The 12967-nt window shown below is 47.0% G+C and overlaps 1 protein-coding gene across 2 annotated transcripts; it reads left to right on the forward strand.

Annotated features, from left to right (window-relative positions):
* The first annotated feature begins 262 nt into the window (after nt 1-262).
* Nucleotides 263-9502, forward strand: LOC101160285 (cysteinyl leukotriene receptor 2-like). Of its 2 annotated transcripts, XM_004084254.4 has the most exons (5): nt 263-320; nt 3195-3375; nt 6257-6424; nt 6498-6665; nt 8911-9502. In XM_004084254.4, exons 1-5 carry the CDS (start codon nt 314-316, stop codon nt 9449-9451), a joined length of 1065 nt encoding a protein of 354 aa, XP_004084302.2. In that variant the 5' UTR covers nt 263-313; the 3' UTR covers nt 9452-9502. The 2 variants fall into 2 exon arrangements, with proteins under 2 accessions (XP_004084302.2, XP_023807292.1); XM_023951524.1 differs by lacking the exon at nt 263-320 and having other exon boundaries at nt 1057-3375.
* Nucleotides 9503-12967: the final 3465 nt, after the last annotated feature.

The following is a 12967-nucleotide window of genomic DNA, read 5'->3' on the forward strand; positions in this document are numbered from 1 at the left end:
ACGATAAATCGTCATTTCATCCTTTTTTTTTTTTGCACCATAAGTGTGGAGAGGGGAGAGGATGAAGACATGGTGCGATGTTCAGTGTTAAATGTGTCAAAAATAACATCTTTAAGTGTTGACTGTTGCAGGCATGTCAAAACAAATCCCAAACTCTCAGCTTTGAGTGAGCCACTTCCTCACGTGTAACATTGTAGGCACGGAGAATGCTGCCTCCTTTGATGTGGGGCACCGCCCACCTCGCCCATTTCAAGAACCGCCACTTAGGAGCGATGAAGGCGCTCAGAACCTTGAAGAGGAGCGCGCGGCCGCGATGGACGGTGAGTCTCCCACGTGGGGGTTAGGATTGGTGGGATTTTTATTATGAAACCTGAACGTTTCCATAAAGGAGACTCTACGGATCTCTGGTTTCTAAATAGTTATGAAGGTAAAGTAATAAAATGTAGAAAACTTTTTTAGCAGCAGAGTTTAGAGACAAAAGGAGACAAAGGAAATATGGATTAAACCTTCACTCCAGAATTGATTTAAGGTCATTTGAAGGTTTTGCGATGAAGAAGACAAACCAGAAGATCAAGAACCGGTTCGAATAAAAGCCACGGTTCTCCCGCTCGGCGGCTGTGCGTAGAGCTGAGCGCACATGGAAACAGGATCATTTGCAGGTCTGGCATGAAACTCTAGACAGTTGGAGGAAACACAAAGACACAGCAGAGAGAAAGAACAAAGTCTTTATCCAGCTTGGTTTAGAAAATGTAAACAAGCCCCACATCCTTTTTTTTTTTTTTTTTTTTTAACTTGTCCTGTACAACAGCTGGGCAGACAGATGAGAGCTGAGGGCCTCTTGGGTTGGACATATTTTAATCTAACAAGAGGGGTTATTCATCTTCAGACAAACCAAAGGTATGTCTGAATAAACCCCTTTTGTAATTGAGGCCAAACTTTATTAATTTCAATCATGTCTGAAAATCTTTGGTGTTGGACCGGACGGAAAAGGAAAGAGGGGAAGAAGAGAGAGGGACGTTAGAGAGAGGGGGGGTAGGGGGTGATAATAGGAGGGGAAGGGGGATAAGCCCCACATCCTTTATAAAACTGTTGGTGCTGTTTGTAGATGACAAATGAAATGTGTGAACGCTTTTATTCTTTTTTAACAACAAGAGAGCTGCTATTAAGGTGAATATTACCTCATCCTCTTCCTTTTTAAGTCTGCTGTGGTGCAGGACTCTGGTGGTTTTACCCAGTTTAAGTCGGTGTCAGGGTCTGAACTGACTGGGATTGTTAATAAATTAAAAGCACCTTCTTCTCCCTTGGATCCAGTCCCACCTCGCTCTTTTAAACAGGTTTGGGCCACTCTTGGCTCTTCAGTCATGGAGATATTCAATAGCAGCCTGTCATCAGGTATTATCCCAACCTTCTGCAAAAAAACTGTTGTTGAACCTTTATTTAAAAACCAGGTCTGGATCCAACGTGCTTGGCCAACTATGGACCAATTTCAAAGCTGCCGTTAGTGTCTAACCTTTTGGAAAAGTGTCTAACCTTTTTTGCATGATAGTGGGATTTTAGACACTTCAGTCAGGCTACAAGGCATCTCACAGCACAGTCTGCTCTTTAGAAAGTTTTTAATGATCTTTATTTAACCACAGACTCTGGTCATTCTTCTGTTTTAGTACTTTTAGACTTGACTGCTGCTTTGGACACAGTAGATCACACAACTCTTTTAAACTGCCTTGAATATTGTGTGGGTGTTAGGGGGCAGCCCTCAACTGGTTTAAATCTTACCTGTCAGGGCGGTCCCTAACGGTTAGGCTGGGGGACTCCACCTCGTCCTCTGCTCCTCTACTTTCTGGAGTTCCCCAGGGTTCAATTTTAGGACCTGTGCTCTTCTTTATACCTGCTTCCTTTAGATGAAAGTTTTAGGAAACATGGCCTGTCATATCAGTTTTATGCAGATGACTGCAAACTGTACATGCCCTTTGTTAAAAATAATGGAAGCCCTTACTTAACTGTCTGGGGGATGTCAGAGTTTGGTCCCCCAGCTCTATAGAAAAGTGGATTGGATTGGATAGCATGTTCCTAAGTTCCTTTGAAGTTCCTCAATGAACCTGTAAAACATCTGAATTGATCAGGTTTTTCTGGGGGGGCAGACACTTCTGCGCGGTACAGCAAATGAAAGCTTTTATTCTGAAAAGAAGAAAATGATTGTTTCAGGAAAACCATACATAAATGAATTCAGGTTCAAATCTTTAATGCATGACTGCTGAGCTAAGCTCCTCCCACACTGTCACTGAGCTTTCACCTGTCTGCTGCAGGGCAGAGCAGGTGAATGTGGAGCTGCATACCTGTGCAGGTGAATTCCTTTGAAGCTGTTTTCTTTTAAAATTTTATCTTTGATGTTTGCTTTTGGTTCTTGGTGCAAAAACGCACTAAACCAGGCTAAATATCAAACTTTCCACATTTGTTGCATAAACCAATCCGGATCAGAGATCTTTTATTTGTTGGGATAATCGCAGTTTCATTTGGCTCAGATTCATTTAGACTGAATTAGGTTTGTGTGACCTTTGTCTGAACCAATATCTAAACGAAAGAACGTTTAACTAGTACATATTGAAAAGTTTTAGCCCCGCCCACCACTCAAACCCTAAAACACAAAAAACCTTAAAGCCACTCCAGCACACAGTCTTTGTTTGTTTGGGGTGCACTGTGTGTTTATGTTGTACAATGTGTATTTGTGTTGTACAGTTTGTGTGATTAGAAAGTGAATGTACTGGGTGGGAGGAGCTTCATTCAGGCACATCAACAGCTGTCGTTCAGTCACACACCTGCGTCACACACCTGTTTGCCGGTTCCTGTCGTGGCGGTTTGGGCACGGCGCCGCTCACATTCCTCAGCGACACTGTCAATCACAGGTGTCATTTCTCTAGCCGACCTGTGAGAAGCAAAGATTCTACTCACAGTCAGAACCCGACCAAGCAAAAGCACCTCTGAGACTGTGGCAGATGAAGTGGTGGTGTTCCTCAGGGCTCCTGTCTGCTCCCTCTGATTCTCCGTGTTTGTCAGGAAATGTCTGAGTCTGATGATTTTCATGCTCGCATCAGATCAGAGGTCATCAGTGAGGGGGGCTGAAGGTCATGGGGGTCATGGAGGCGGAGCCATGTTGTGCAGAGTGTGTGACGCACAAACATTTGTCTCTGTTTCTGCAGGGCTCATGAGCATGGCACTCAGCACCGTCATCCCCACCGACAGACCCACAAACCAGTGCCTGCACAACAGCGACACGTTCAAGTACTACGTCTACACCTGCACCTACATGGTGGTGTTCCCCGTGGCGTTCCTCTGCAACATCGGAGCGCTGGTGGCCTTCCATAGGATGAAAAAAAAAAGGTCTGAGCACAAACGGGTCTGAATTTGGGTTCCTGGTTGTGGGTTTCTGTCTGTTCTCATCTTGTAATGATCAGCCTCCAAAAAAACAGACTGCTGGACAGAAGATCGTATGATTGACAGGTGAAGGTGGAGTCTTGGCTGCTGAGCTCATGGAGGATTCTGAGGACTCTTCCTAAAGCTTCACCCTGTCTCCTCGTGCCATTCTGGTGCTGGTACAAGAGCTGAAAATGTATCATGAGCGTTTTCGGGGATATTTTAGAATGTCCGTCAGTATATCTTCTTTGCCTTTACGTTTGTGTGCTCAGCAAGGCAGTTTTGTGTTTGAGTGCCCCCAAGTGGTGTTTTACTGTAACTTCAGAAGCTCCAGACACGTGTGCAAAAGCCCGATTCTCATTGGTCGTATAGTTTTTGACGCGGCGCGTCAAACCAAAGTAACGAACCCGAGGAGTTTTTAAAGAAATGACGCTTTTACGCGTGGCGTTTTTCGCGTCAGTGTGCACATTCACATTGGTGCCCTTTGTTTAGTCACGAGGCGTTAAACGTCGGCGAATATCGCGCAAGAAATTCATCCCGATGTGAACAGGCCTTTATGGTGCAAAAAGAAGTGCTGTCTATTAAATGTAGCTTTCTTTTTTTGTAAGTTGAAGGCTCCTCTTCTGTCTCCTGGCTGGGGCTTTTCCACTTGGCAAAGAAACTTTCCAAAGGCCCTTTTTTTGTCCTTTACTTATTTTGCCAGTTCCTGGGTTTTATTTTAGCAGTAACTTATCATGTGACCGAGAAGAGCGCCTTGGAATGCGTCAAAAATGACATACCAGGGATGCTCACACTTTTTTGCCATGTGAGCTTCTTTTGAGTTGACAATGTCTTGAAGATCTACCTGTGTTTTTTGTACATTTTGATTTATATACTGATTAAAAACTACACAGTAAGTTTATTAAAAAATACTTTAGTACTAACAGATGAGGCGTTTTATTACAGACAGAAAGCAGCGACTATATGTATATGATGTATGTATTAGAAGATGTCCGATGGCCGTTCTGCATGTCAATCAAGTCCCGTACTTCTCGGTAAGGATTTTGATTGGCGGGTGGATTTTTTAAAAGTCCTTTTTTTTTGTAATTATCTTTGCTGGCCTGCGATCTACCCTCATGTCTTGAAGATCGAAGATCGTAATGAGCACCCCGGAATAGACGGATGTGACAGAGAATTGGGCAATTTTTCAAACTAAAACATCTTTCAGATTCCAAAAGAAATGAAGCGGAAGTAATGCAAGTTGTTTATTCTTTCTGTGCGGCCCAGTACCAAGTGACCCACGGGCCGGTACCGGTCCGCGGCCCAGGGATGGGGACCACTGGTCTTTAGGACACCCCATGTGTGCAGCATTTGTGCTGGGGTGTGTAGGACCTCTGTAGGACCTCCAGACAAACTACACTCTGATTGGCTAGTTTCCTCATGGGGGGTTGAAAAAAGAAAGAACCTGCAGACAGTCCGTTCCACCGTGAGGACGGCTGGGACTGAGGCCTCAGGGAGGTGTCAGCCCCATAGATGGTAAAAAAATGAAGGGATTTTCTTCAGATGTCTTTTGACAAAGAACCTATTTAAGGATTTCTTTGTAAAGGCTTTGTGTCTTAATTGTTTGTGGTCCGTCTGGGTGTTTGTGTTTAAGTTACTAAGCTCCGGTTCACAGCCAATCATCCAGGTGAAAGTCAGACCGGCGCATACCAGCGTGTGTCATCAGAGGAGCACCTGCTCTAGAGGTGTTGGTCTGGCTTTACTGGTGTGTGAAAAAAGCTGGGAGGAACCATGACCCCCACGTTGGTCCTGGTGGTTATAGGTTGGCGCCGTCTGTGTGTGAATGTGTGTGGGGCTGAATGAGACTGATGATGGACCAGCGGTCCTGATAGCATGAGGCGGGGCAGAGACAGCTGCTGCCAGACCTCCATCATAGATGAGAAGTGACATTCTGTTTTGAATCAAGCTTTGGTCGGAGGTGATGAGGAAACGTTTAACTCTTTCATATCTGTGAGCTGCATCCATATAAACACGGATGACTCTGCTGTCAAAGGGTGGAGTCCACAAGAGTCAATGTTGTTTGACTCATCATCATCCTCATCATCATCATCATCATCATCATCATCATCATCATTCTTAACAAGAATGTCTGAAGAAACCTGTTTCCATTAAAATAACCTGGACCTTAGATACACTTGATATTTGGGGCAGATCTGACACCCCCACCTTCAAAGCCTTAAAACTGGCCTGAACCTCCAAATCCACCACCCTGTTTATCTGGACCAGGTAAGTCCAGGTTCTGATGTTCTGGTCCAGGTGATTGCTGGTGGGTGGGGCGAAAGCAGGCAGGTGGTTGGACCTTCAGGGTTCGAGCTCCTGCAGTAACACTCTGATATTTTAACGTGAGTGTTCTTAAAATCCAACTGTTCCTCTGCTTCCCACCGTTCTCTGGTTACTCTCTGGTCCGGCGTGCAGCTGATGCTCTTCAGAAGGTCTTTTCATGCACTAGAGCGAATATCTTTAGCACTCAGACCGAAGTGTTTTCCACCGGCGGCCCTCATGACGGTCGGTCCAGCAGTTGGTCATTCCACTCTGCTCGTCCACATCCATCATGGTGGGACGCAGGTCTAAGATTAGCCTGTTGCTGGAGACCTTTCATGATCGTTGTGACCTACAGACGTGCAGTCTTTTAGGACTCTTCCTTTGTCTTTGTCTTTCACAGAACCCCTGCTTGGTGTTGTCGGTCTTATGTTCTGTAGAGTTCTGCTCTGTGTTTGTCAACGGCAGATAAACTTTGTCCATCCCTGCAGAACCTGATGGTCCAAACGTTGAAGCTCCGGTCTGTTCTGACCCTCTGCTCCGCCCACAGCACCTCCTCCTGCAGGGTGGTCATGATGAACCTGGCCATCTCAGACTGGAGCTTCTCGCTGACCCTCCCGCTGCGACTGGTGTACTACTTCCACAACAGAAGCTGGATCTTCCCCGACTGGCTGTGCCGCCTGTGCACCTACAGCTTCTACGTGAACCTGTACAGCAGGTGGGTGCCTCGCTCTTCTGATGCTCAGACATCCAGACGGTAGTCCTTCAGTGCTTCTGTCCTTCCTCCTCAGCATCCTCTTCCTCACCCTCCTGAGCCTGCTGCGTTGGGTTGCTGTGGCCAAGCCGTTCAAACAAAGCTTTGAATCCAAACCCAGGCAGGTTTCACTCGTCTGCCTCGCCATCTGGCTGTTTGTGGGCCTGGCCTCCATACCCTTCCTGTCTGAAGGAGTGGTTAAAAGGTGAGACCACCGTCCTAGTTTTCCCTAAAAGCACCGTTTCTGACCTCAGAGTTTCTGTCCAACGGTTCAAAGCAACACACCCCAGTACTTTTGACCAACTGCCCTACCTGGGCACAGGTGAACCCAGGACCTCTAGGTCCTGACAATAAATAGGCGGTTTGGAGAGGAAACCCAAACCCCAAGAAAAGTGGTGGATCTCGAGAATTCCTGCAGTACTTCCTGGTTCTCCACACTCCACTTCCCATCAGCCCCTGCTGTCACTTCCAGCAGCCTCACAGACTCTGCTCAGTGTGAAGTCAGAGACACGAGCAAGACTTGTTCGTGTCTCTGACCCACAATTCTGAGCATCCTTCCACCATCTGCCTGATCCTGGACTCTCCCCGTCTCCGACACCTGTCTGCCAGCCGCCTGCCTCTCCACGTGTCCTCAATAAAGGACTGCACCTTTATTGTTACCGTCTCCTTGTTACAGTAGGTCTGGGTTTCCAAACCAGTTCGGACCTGGTGGGGTTTCCATGATCATGAGAACAGAAATGGGTCCAAAACAACACGGCAGGAGTTAGTCGATGATCTCACAGCAGCTGGAACTACAGTCACCAAGAAAACCGTTGGTAATGCTTAACGCTGCAATGGTTCCACATATAGCAGAGCTCCCAAAGTCTCCTTGGTTAAGAAGAGCCATGAGCAGCAGATCCACCTGAAGTTTGAACTCCTTCATGATTCAGAGAGACGGGGAGAATGTTCTGTGGTCAGATCAGACCTTCATGGAGCTCTTTAGCATCAACTCAACCCGATGTGTTTAGAGGAACAGAAATGCTGCAGATGACCAAAAGAACACCATGCATGGAGGTGGAAGCGTTATGGTTTGGGGTGTTGTACTGCACAGGGCTACTTCACCTGGTGGATGGGAGGATGGGTGGAGCCATGTACCCTCAAATCCTGAGTGAGAACCTCCTTCCCTCCTACAGGAGGGTCAGAATGGGTGTATGGGTCTTTTAACAGGACCATGACCCCAAATATATCAGGGTCATGGAGCGGCCCAGCCAGTCTCTGGACCTCCATCCTATAGAAAACTTCTGGAGAGCTGAAGCTCAGAGTTGCTGATTGACAAACACCAAATCTGAATAATTTAGAGTCATTTGTAAAGAAGAGAACTAGAATTCCTTTATTTATTTCTTCCTCTGTACAGATGTTAATAGCCACATTTCTCCAGCTTGCTGAGTCATCGGCAGCAGTTGAGGCTTAGATTCCTCTGAAGCAAAACTGGAGCTTCGACTGTGGAGGAACCGGTCTGACCTCCCAGAGCATAAAGAAAGCTTCCAGAAACCCCCTGCAGCACCGGTTCATATTCTGCTCCTCTGCAGGCTCCTCCCGTACTTCCATGGAAACTCCTCCGCCGGGTTTCCGCAGAACCAGAATGCTGAGCTGTTTTTACCAGTTTAGAATTCTGCAGAAACACTTGGTGGGACCTTGAAGACCCAAAGGAACCGCGTGAGGCGGAGACTTTGACTGACAGAACAGAGCTTTACGTTCCCTCCTCTGCGGTCCAGACCTCCCACCAGGCTCACTCACGCGTCCTCAGCCGTCGATGACATCACGGCGCCGTCAGCGATATTGTGTCTGTGGTGCAGGTGGAGCCATGAAGTTCAGCAGGTCTTTGGTTCCCGTGTGACGGTTCTCCTCAGGATCCTGGCAGACGTCAGAAACTGAATTTAAAGTTAAAGTCCCATTTCTTTGTCACACACTTAGGTGTGCGAAATTTGTTCTCTGCTTGTGAGCAGCGGTGAGCAGCAGACATAGCCACGCTTGGGAACCGATTGGTGGCTTAATCCCCCCCCAATCCAACCCCTTAATGCTGAGTGTCACACAGGGAGGCATTGGGTCCCATTTTTAGAGTCTTTGGTATGACTCAACCTGGATTTGAACTCGTGACCTTCCAGTCACAGGGCTGACACTCTACCACAAGGCCACTGAGCTGCCACTGACAAACTTTGAGGAGGATCTTTTCTCCTCCCATCCTCTGGAGGACGTTTCTAACCCGGAACGCTGCTCAGACCGCAGAATGAACTTCTTTTTGGATCTACTGAGGACGTTTCAACAATTCCAAACGTGAAGGGGGCGGGGCTCTGGTGGCTTTTGACTGAACATTCTTACTGGTGGTCAGGTGTTGGCACCTGCTGGTGAGGGGAGGAGCATCATCCAAACGCGCCTTAACCTGCTTCCGTTTGTTTGCCCCTCCCACTCAGAGATGGGGTTCCTCGCTGCTTCGAGACGTCAAGCCACTCCTCCTGGTGCCGGATCAGCATCCTGAACTACATCGGTTTGGTCTTCGGCTTTCTGCTGCCCTTCCTCACCATCCTCTTCTCCTACCTGAGGATCGTCCCCATACTCAGGTCCCACCGAACCGAGGGGTTCACCATGTCCACGGCCGACCCCCGTTCTCGCAGGGATGGGAAGCGCTCGGTGTACTTGGTCGCCATGGTGATGGTGACCTTCCTGATCTGCTTCCTGCCGTACCACCTGATCAGGACGCTGCACCTGCACTCCATGTGCGGCAACTGGAGCTGCGGCGTCAAGGTGCCCCTGCAGCGCGCCGTGTCCGTCACGCTCTGCATGGCGGTGTCCAACTGTGTGGTCAACCCGCTGCTGTATTACTACTCCACCAAATCGTTCAGGGACGACGCCCAAAAGGTGGGCTTCTCCTGCAGGTTCAGCAGGTTTAGTAGGTTGGGGTTTGTGAGGGATCAAGCGGCCAAAGAGGACAACAATAGTTTATCAATGAATTAGTTTTAAAAGTTTAAAATTTTTCTCCAAAAATGTAAAAAGATGAGCAAACTGGGTCCTTAAAAGAGGTTAACACAGGGGTCGGGAACCTTTTTGGCCAAGATAGCCATAAACGCCACATATTTTGAAATGTAATTTCGAAAGAGCCATACAATAATGTAGTGTCCCTTTCCCACACTGAGGCACGGAGACTTAACCTCTTTTAAGGTTCTTTATTCGGGTTACTGCAGACCGCGACAAACGCCGAACAATTAATTCAGCAACTCCTCAATCTCTCCCGCCGAGACGAGAGCGCGTCTCCCAACTTTATATTCCCCTGCTCCCGCTGCAGCCCTCCCCTTTCCCTTATTCGGCCCATAGCTGAACCCCATTGGTCCAAACTACCTAACAACAGGCTGAGCGACAGAACTGAGAGCCAATCAGATCTCTGCTTGATGCGGTCAATGAACTCCAGAACTTTTAACGCGGCCCAACAGCCATCCAACTCAGTCCGCGACAATATGTTTAAAACTAAAATACAAGTGAATGTGTGCATTTGATGTAATTTCAACCTTTTTAAAGTACAATAAGTCTGTGGATTCTTTTTAATAACATTGTTATGCTGTTTCTAATAAATGATGAGTATTTCTCGTGGTAGTTTTGCTGATGGTCTAGTCTGGTTTACGTGGTGAGTTTCTGCTTCATGCAGGCGTTGAGACTTTAAACGTGATCTTAGGTTGGTATGAATGTTTTGTAGATGTGAGACAGACTGATCACATGCGGACCTGGAGCCAAACACACACTCACACGCTGCAGTGAGTGACAGGCAGTGGGTTTTACCTATTTACAATCCCTGCGCGATTCACCTGCTGCCTGTCCCCACAACACCTCAGCCCCACCCTCTGCTTTCTCCCTCACACATCCCGTCCCCGCAACTGCGCGCTCTTTCTCAGAGACGGGAGCGCGCAGTTTTAGGCACGGCAATTCACAGGTTTCCGGGTGGTACAAACTCTGTGAATTAATAGACAATTTTAAACTTATACTAGTGCTGGCGCAGATTTGTCTCTCTAAGCACCGCTACTACTGCGCGCCTCTGCCATCGCATCGCGCACGAGAAGGACTGGTCTAATGAAGAAAAAAAATTTGAATTAAAGATTTGTCTGCGAGCCACATGTGACCATCAAAAGAGCCATATATGGCTCGCGAGCCTTAGGTTCCCGACCCCTGGGTTAACAGAAACATACCGTTATTTCCGGACGATAAGCCACTACTTTTTTCCTGCGCTTACAGCCGTGTGGCTTATTCAGTGACGCAGCTAATTTATGGTTTGAATTGGCGGCCACAATGTACGTATTTTTGGACACAGTGAATGGTTTGAATTCTCTATCTAACACCAAGCACAAGTCATTTGTTTTTCAACACACTAAACAGCCAAACAGCATGGACCTCACTTCAGGTCTTAGACACTTCAGTCATGGTTCAACAAAACGAAACACGCATGCCCGGCCGCATCCCAGAATCCTTTGGTGCCATAAGCCCCAACGTGCACGTGATCGCCGCTACAATATGATGAAGCTTTCAAGTTAAAAGCAATACTTAAAAGCAGCGTGAAAAAATCCACCATCACCAACGGGTTTGGAAAAGCCGGTCAGCTGCGTGACGGAGAGAACAGCGCATGGAGTGAATTTACCTCTGAGTCATAGTGACTCGGCTGGCTGCACGTAAATATGTGGGAATAATGTCAGCCTTTATTTTGTCGGGACACGACTGGAAACACAAATTGACGTGGTCGTGTTAACGGTTTCTAAGGACTGAGCGGAGTTTTGCATTGAAACGCTCACAGCCTCCGTGTGAGCTGGAGACTGCGTGTCGTGTGAGCTGCGGGGCCGATGGCAGTCTGAAGGCTCCCACACGTAACAACGCATCCGCCCCTCATACACAAAACGTACAGTATTAAGTCAGATTGCTTTGCACAGACACGATTTGCTCCGTTCACCGGCGCAATGGGGACGAAGCGCTCCTCCTTGAAGCCGCCCTGGCCAGGGGTGTCGGAGAAGATAGAAACGGGAGACAAGGAGCGCACGGTAGCGCGGAGGCGTCGAGCCATTCTGCAGGCTGCAGCCAGGGCTTACTCGAGGCGTCCGCGGAGCAACAGTGTTTGTTGTGGAAGGAAACTTCACAACAATCTAAGATAGCACAAGGGTTACAAGAGGACCAGTTCCAGGTGTTGGAGGGGAGTAGGTGGAGTGTCAGAGTGGAGAGACATGTGCTGATGTGGCCTTTGTGGAGCAGTTGCTGTGCTCTGTTCTTGCAATAAAACAAGAATACGTTTCACCTTGGCGCCTCTGCCTTTATTTCCTTGCGGGAGCCACGACATGATGGAAAAGGAAAATCACCAAAAGCAGAACAAAATGAAGAATAACCAGCAGAAGCAAAGCAAATAAACATTAAATAAGTCCATTAGTTTCTCCCCTGGAGGCTTCTGTAGATGGTGCCTGCCCAATTGTCTGACTGGAGTATTTAAAGGCTGTGAAGGCTTGAGCTCCTCCTTTGCCAGTCCTCACAGCACACCCCCAGGAGCACAACCTCAGCCCCACCCCTAGAGACCAGTAGCACCCTCAGCACTGGCAACTCAAAAACAGGTGACGTTAATTAAACAAACCAAAATGAGTTAACTAAACAAATGTACATGTGCTACAAATAATTATTGAAAACAGAATAAATGTATATATTCACTCAAAGAAATGTGCATTTATGTAAGCATAAAGAATCTGAAATACTAAAATTAAAAAGAAAGTGTGCAATGCTGGGGGGAGGTTACCGCCATTTTGTTGTGGGTGTGGCAGGGTGTGCAGGGGAATGGTCCACCAGGTCCAATGAGTTCTATCACTAGAGGAGACATCACGTGATTCCTCGTGGGAGGACAGCACCGCCATATTGGTGAGGTCAAGTTACTGCTGCTGTGCATGAATGTGAACTCATTTTTTGCCAAATGCCAGTTCATTGTTTGGGTTTCAACCGCCAAAATCTAAAAGAGTCCACAAAGGAGGAAAGCAGAACATTTCACAGGTAAGAACTATAATTTTCTTCTTTTACTGCTGCAGGGGCTCCATTATTAGTACACATGTTGACATGCATGATGCTGCAGGGCTATTATCAACGTGCTGCATGATGTACGGAGAATTTGCTGTCGACATAAATGTAAACTTTATTTAGTAAACCTGTAAACAGTATACTAGGACTAGGCTATTATAGTAATATAGATTTATACATTTCTGACTCAGTGACTCAGTGGATTCAGACTTAAGGAAAAAGTGGGCCTTAGCAATAAAAAGAGCTAACCCAAATGGATCACTGTGGAACCGACTAGTAATACAGTCTGGATATGTTAGAAACATTTTGAGGAAACAGATTTTGATGAGAGGCCAGACTGTTTGATTGAAACCCGACACCATAATATCTGTGTTACACAAACTGATCACTCACATGAATCAGTATAAATCTATTATTTTCCTTTGTTTTGTTTCTTTTTAAAGGGGA

This window comes from Oryzias latipes, chromosome 3 (assembly GCF_002234675.1).
Source record: "Oryzias latipes chromosome 3, ASM223467v1".
NCBI lineage: Eukaryota > Metazoa > Chordata > Actinopteri > Beloniformes > Adrianichthyidae > Oryzias > Oryzias latipes.

What these genes read in the sequence shown, in the direction of transcription:
- LOC101160285 (XM_023951524.1), top strand. Translation starts at nt 3,068, where the DNA reads ATGATTTTCATGCTCGCATCAGATCAGAGGTCATCAGTGAGGGGGGCT. An exon ending in TACGTGAACCTGTACAGCAG is followed by an intron (nt 6,425 to 6,497) that starts GTGGGTGCCTCG and finishes CTTCCTCCTCAG; the next exon opens with CATCCTCTTCCTCACCCTCC. An exon ending in TCTGAAGGAGTGGTTAAAAG is followed by an intron (nt 6,666 to 8,910) that starts GTGAGACCACCG and finishes CCTCCCACTCAG; the next exon opens with AGATGGGGTTCCTCGCTGCT.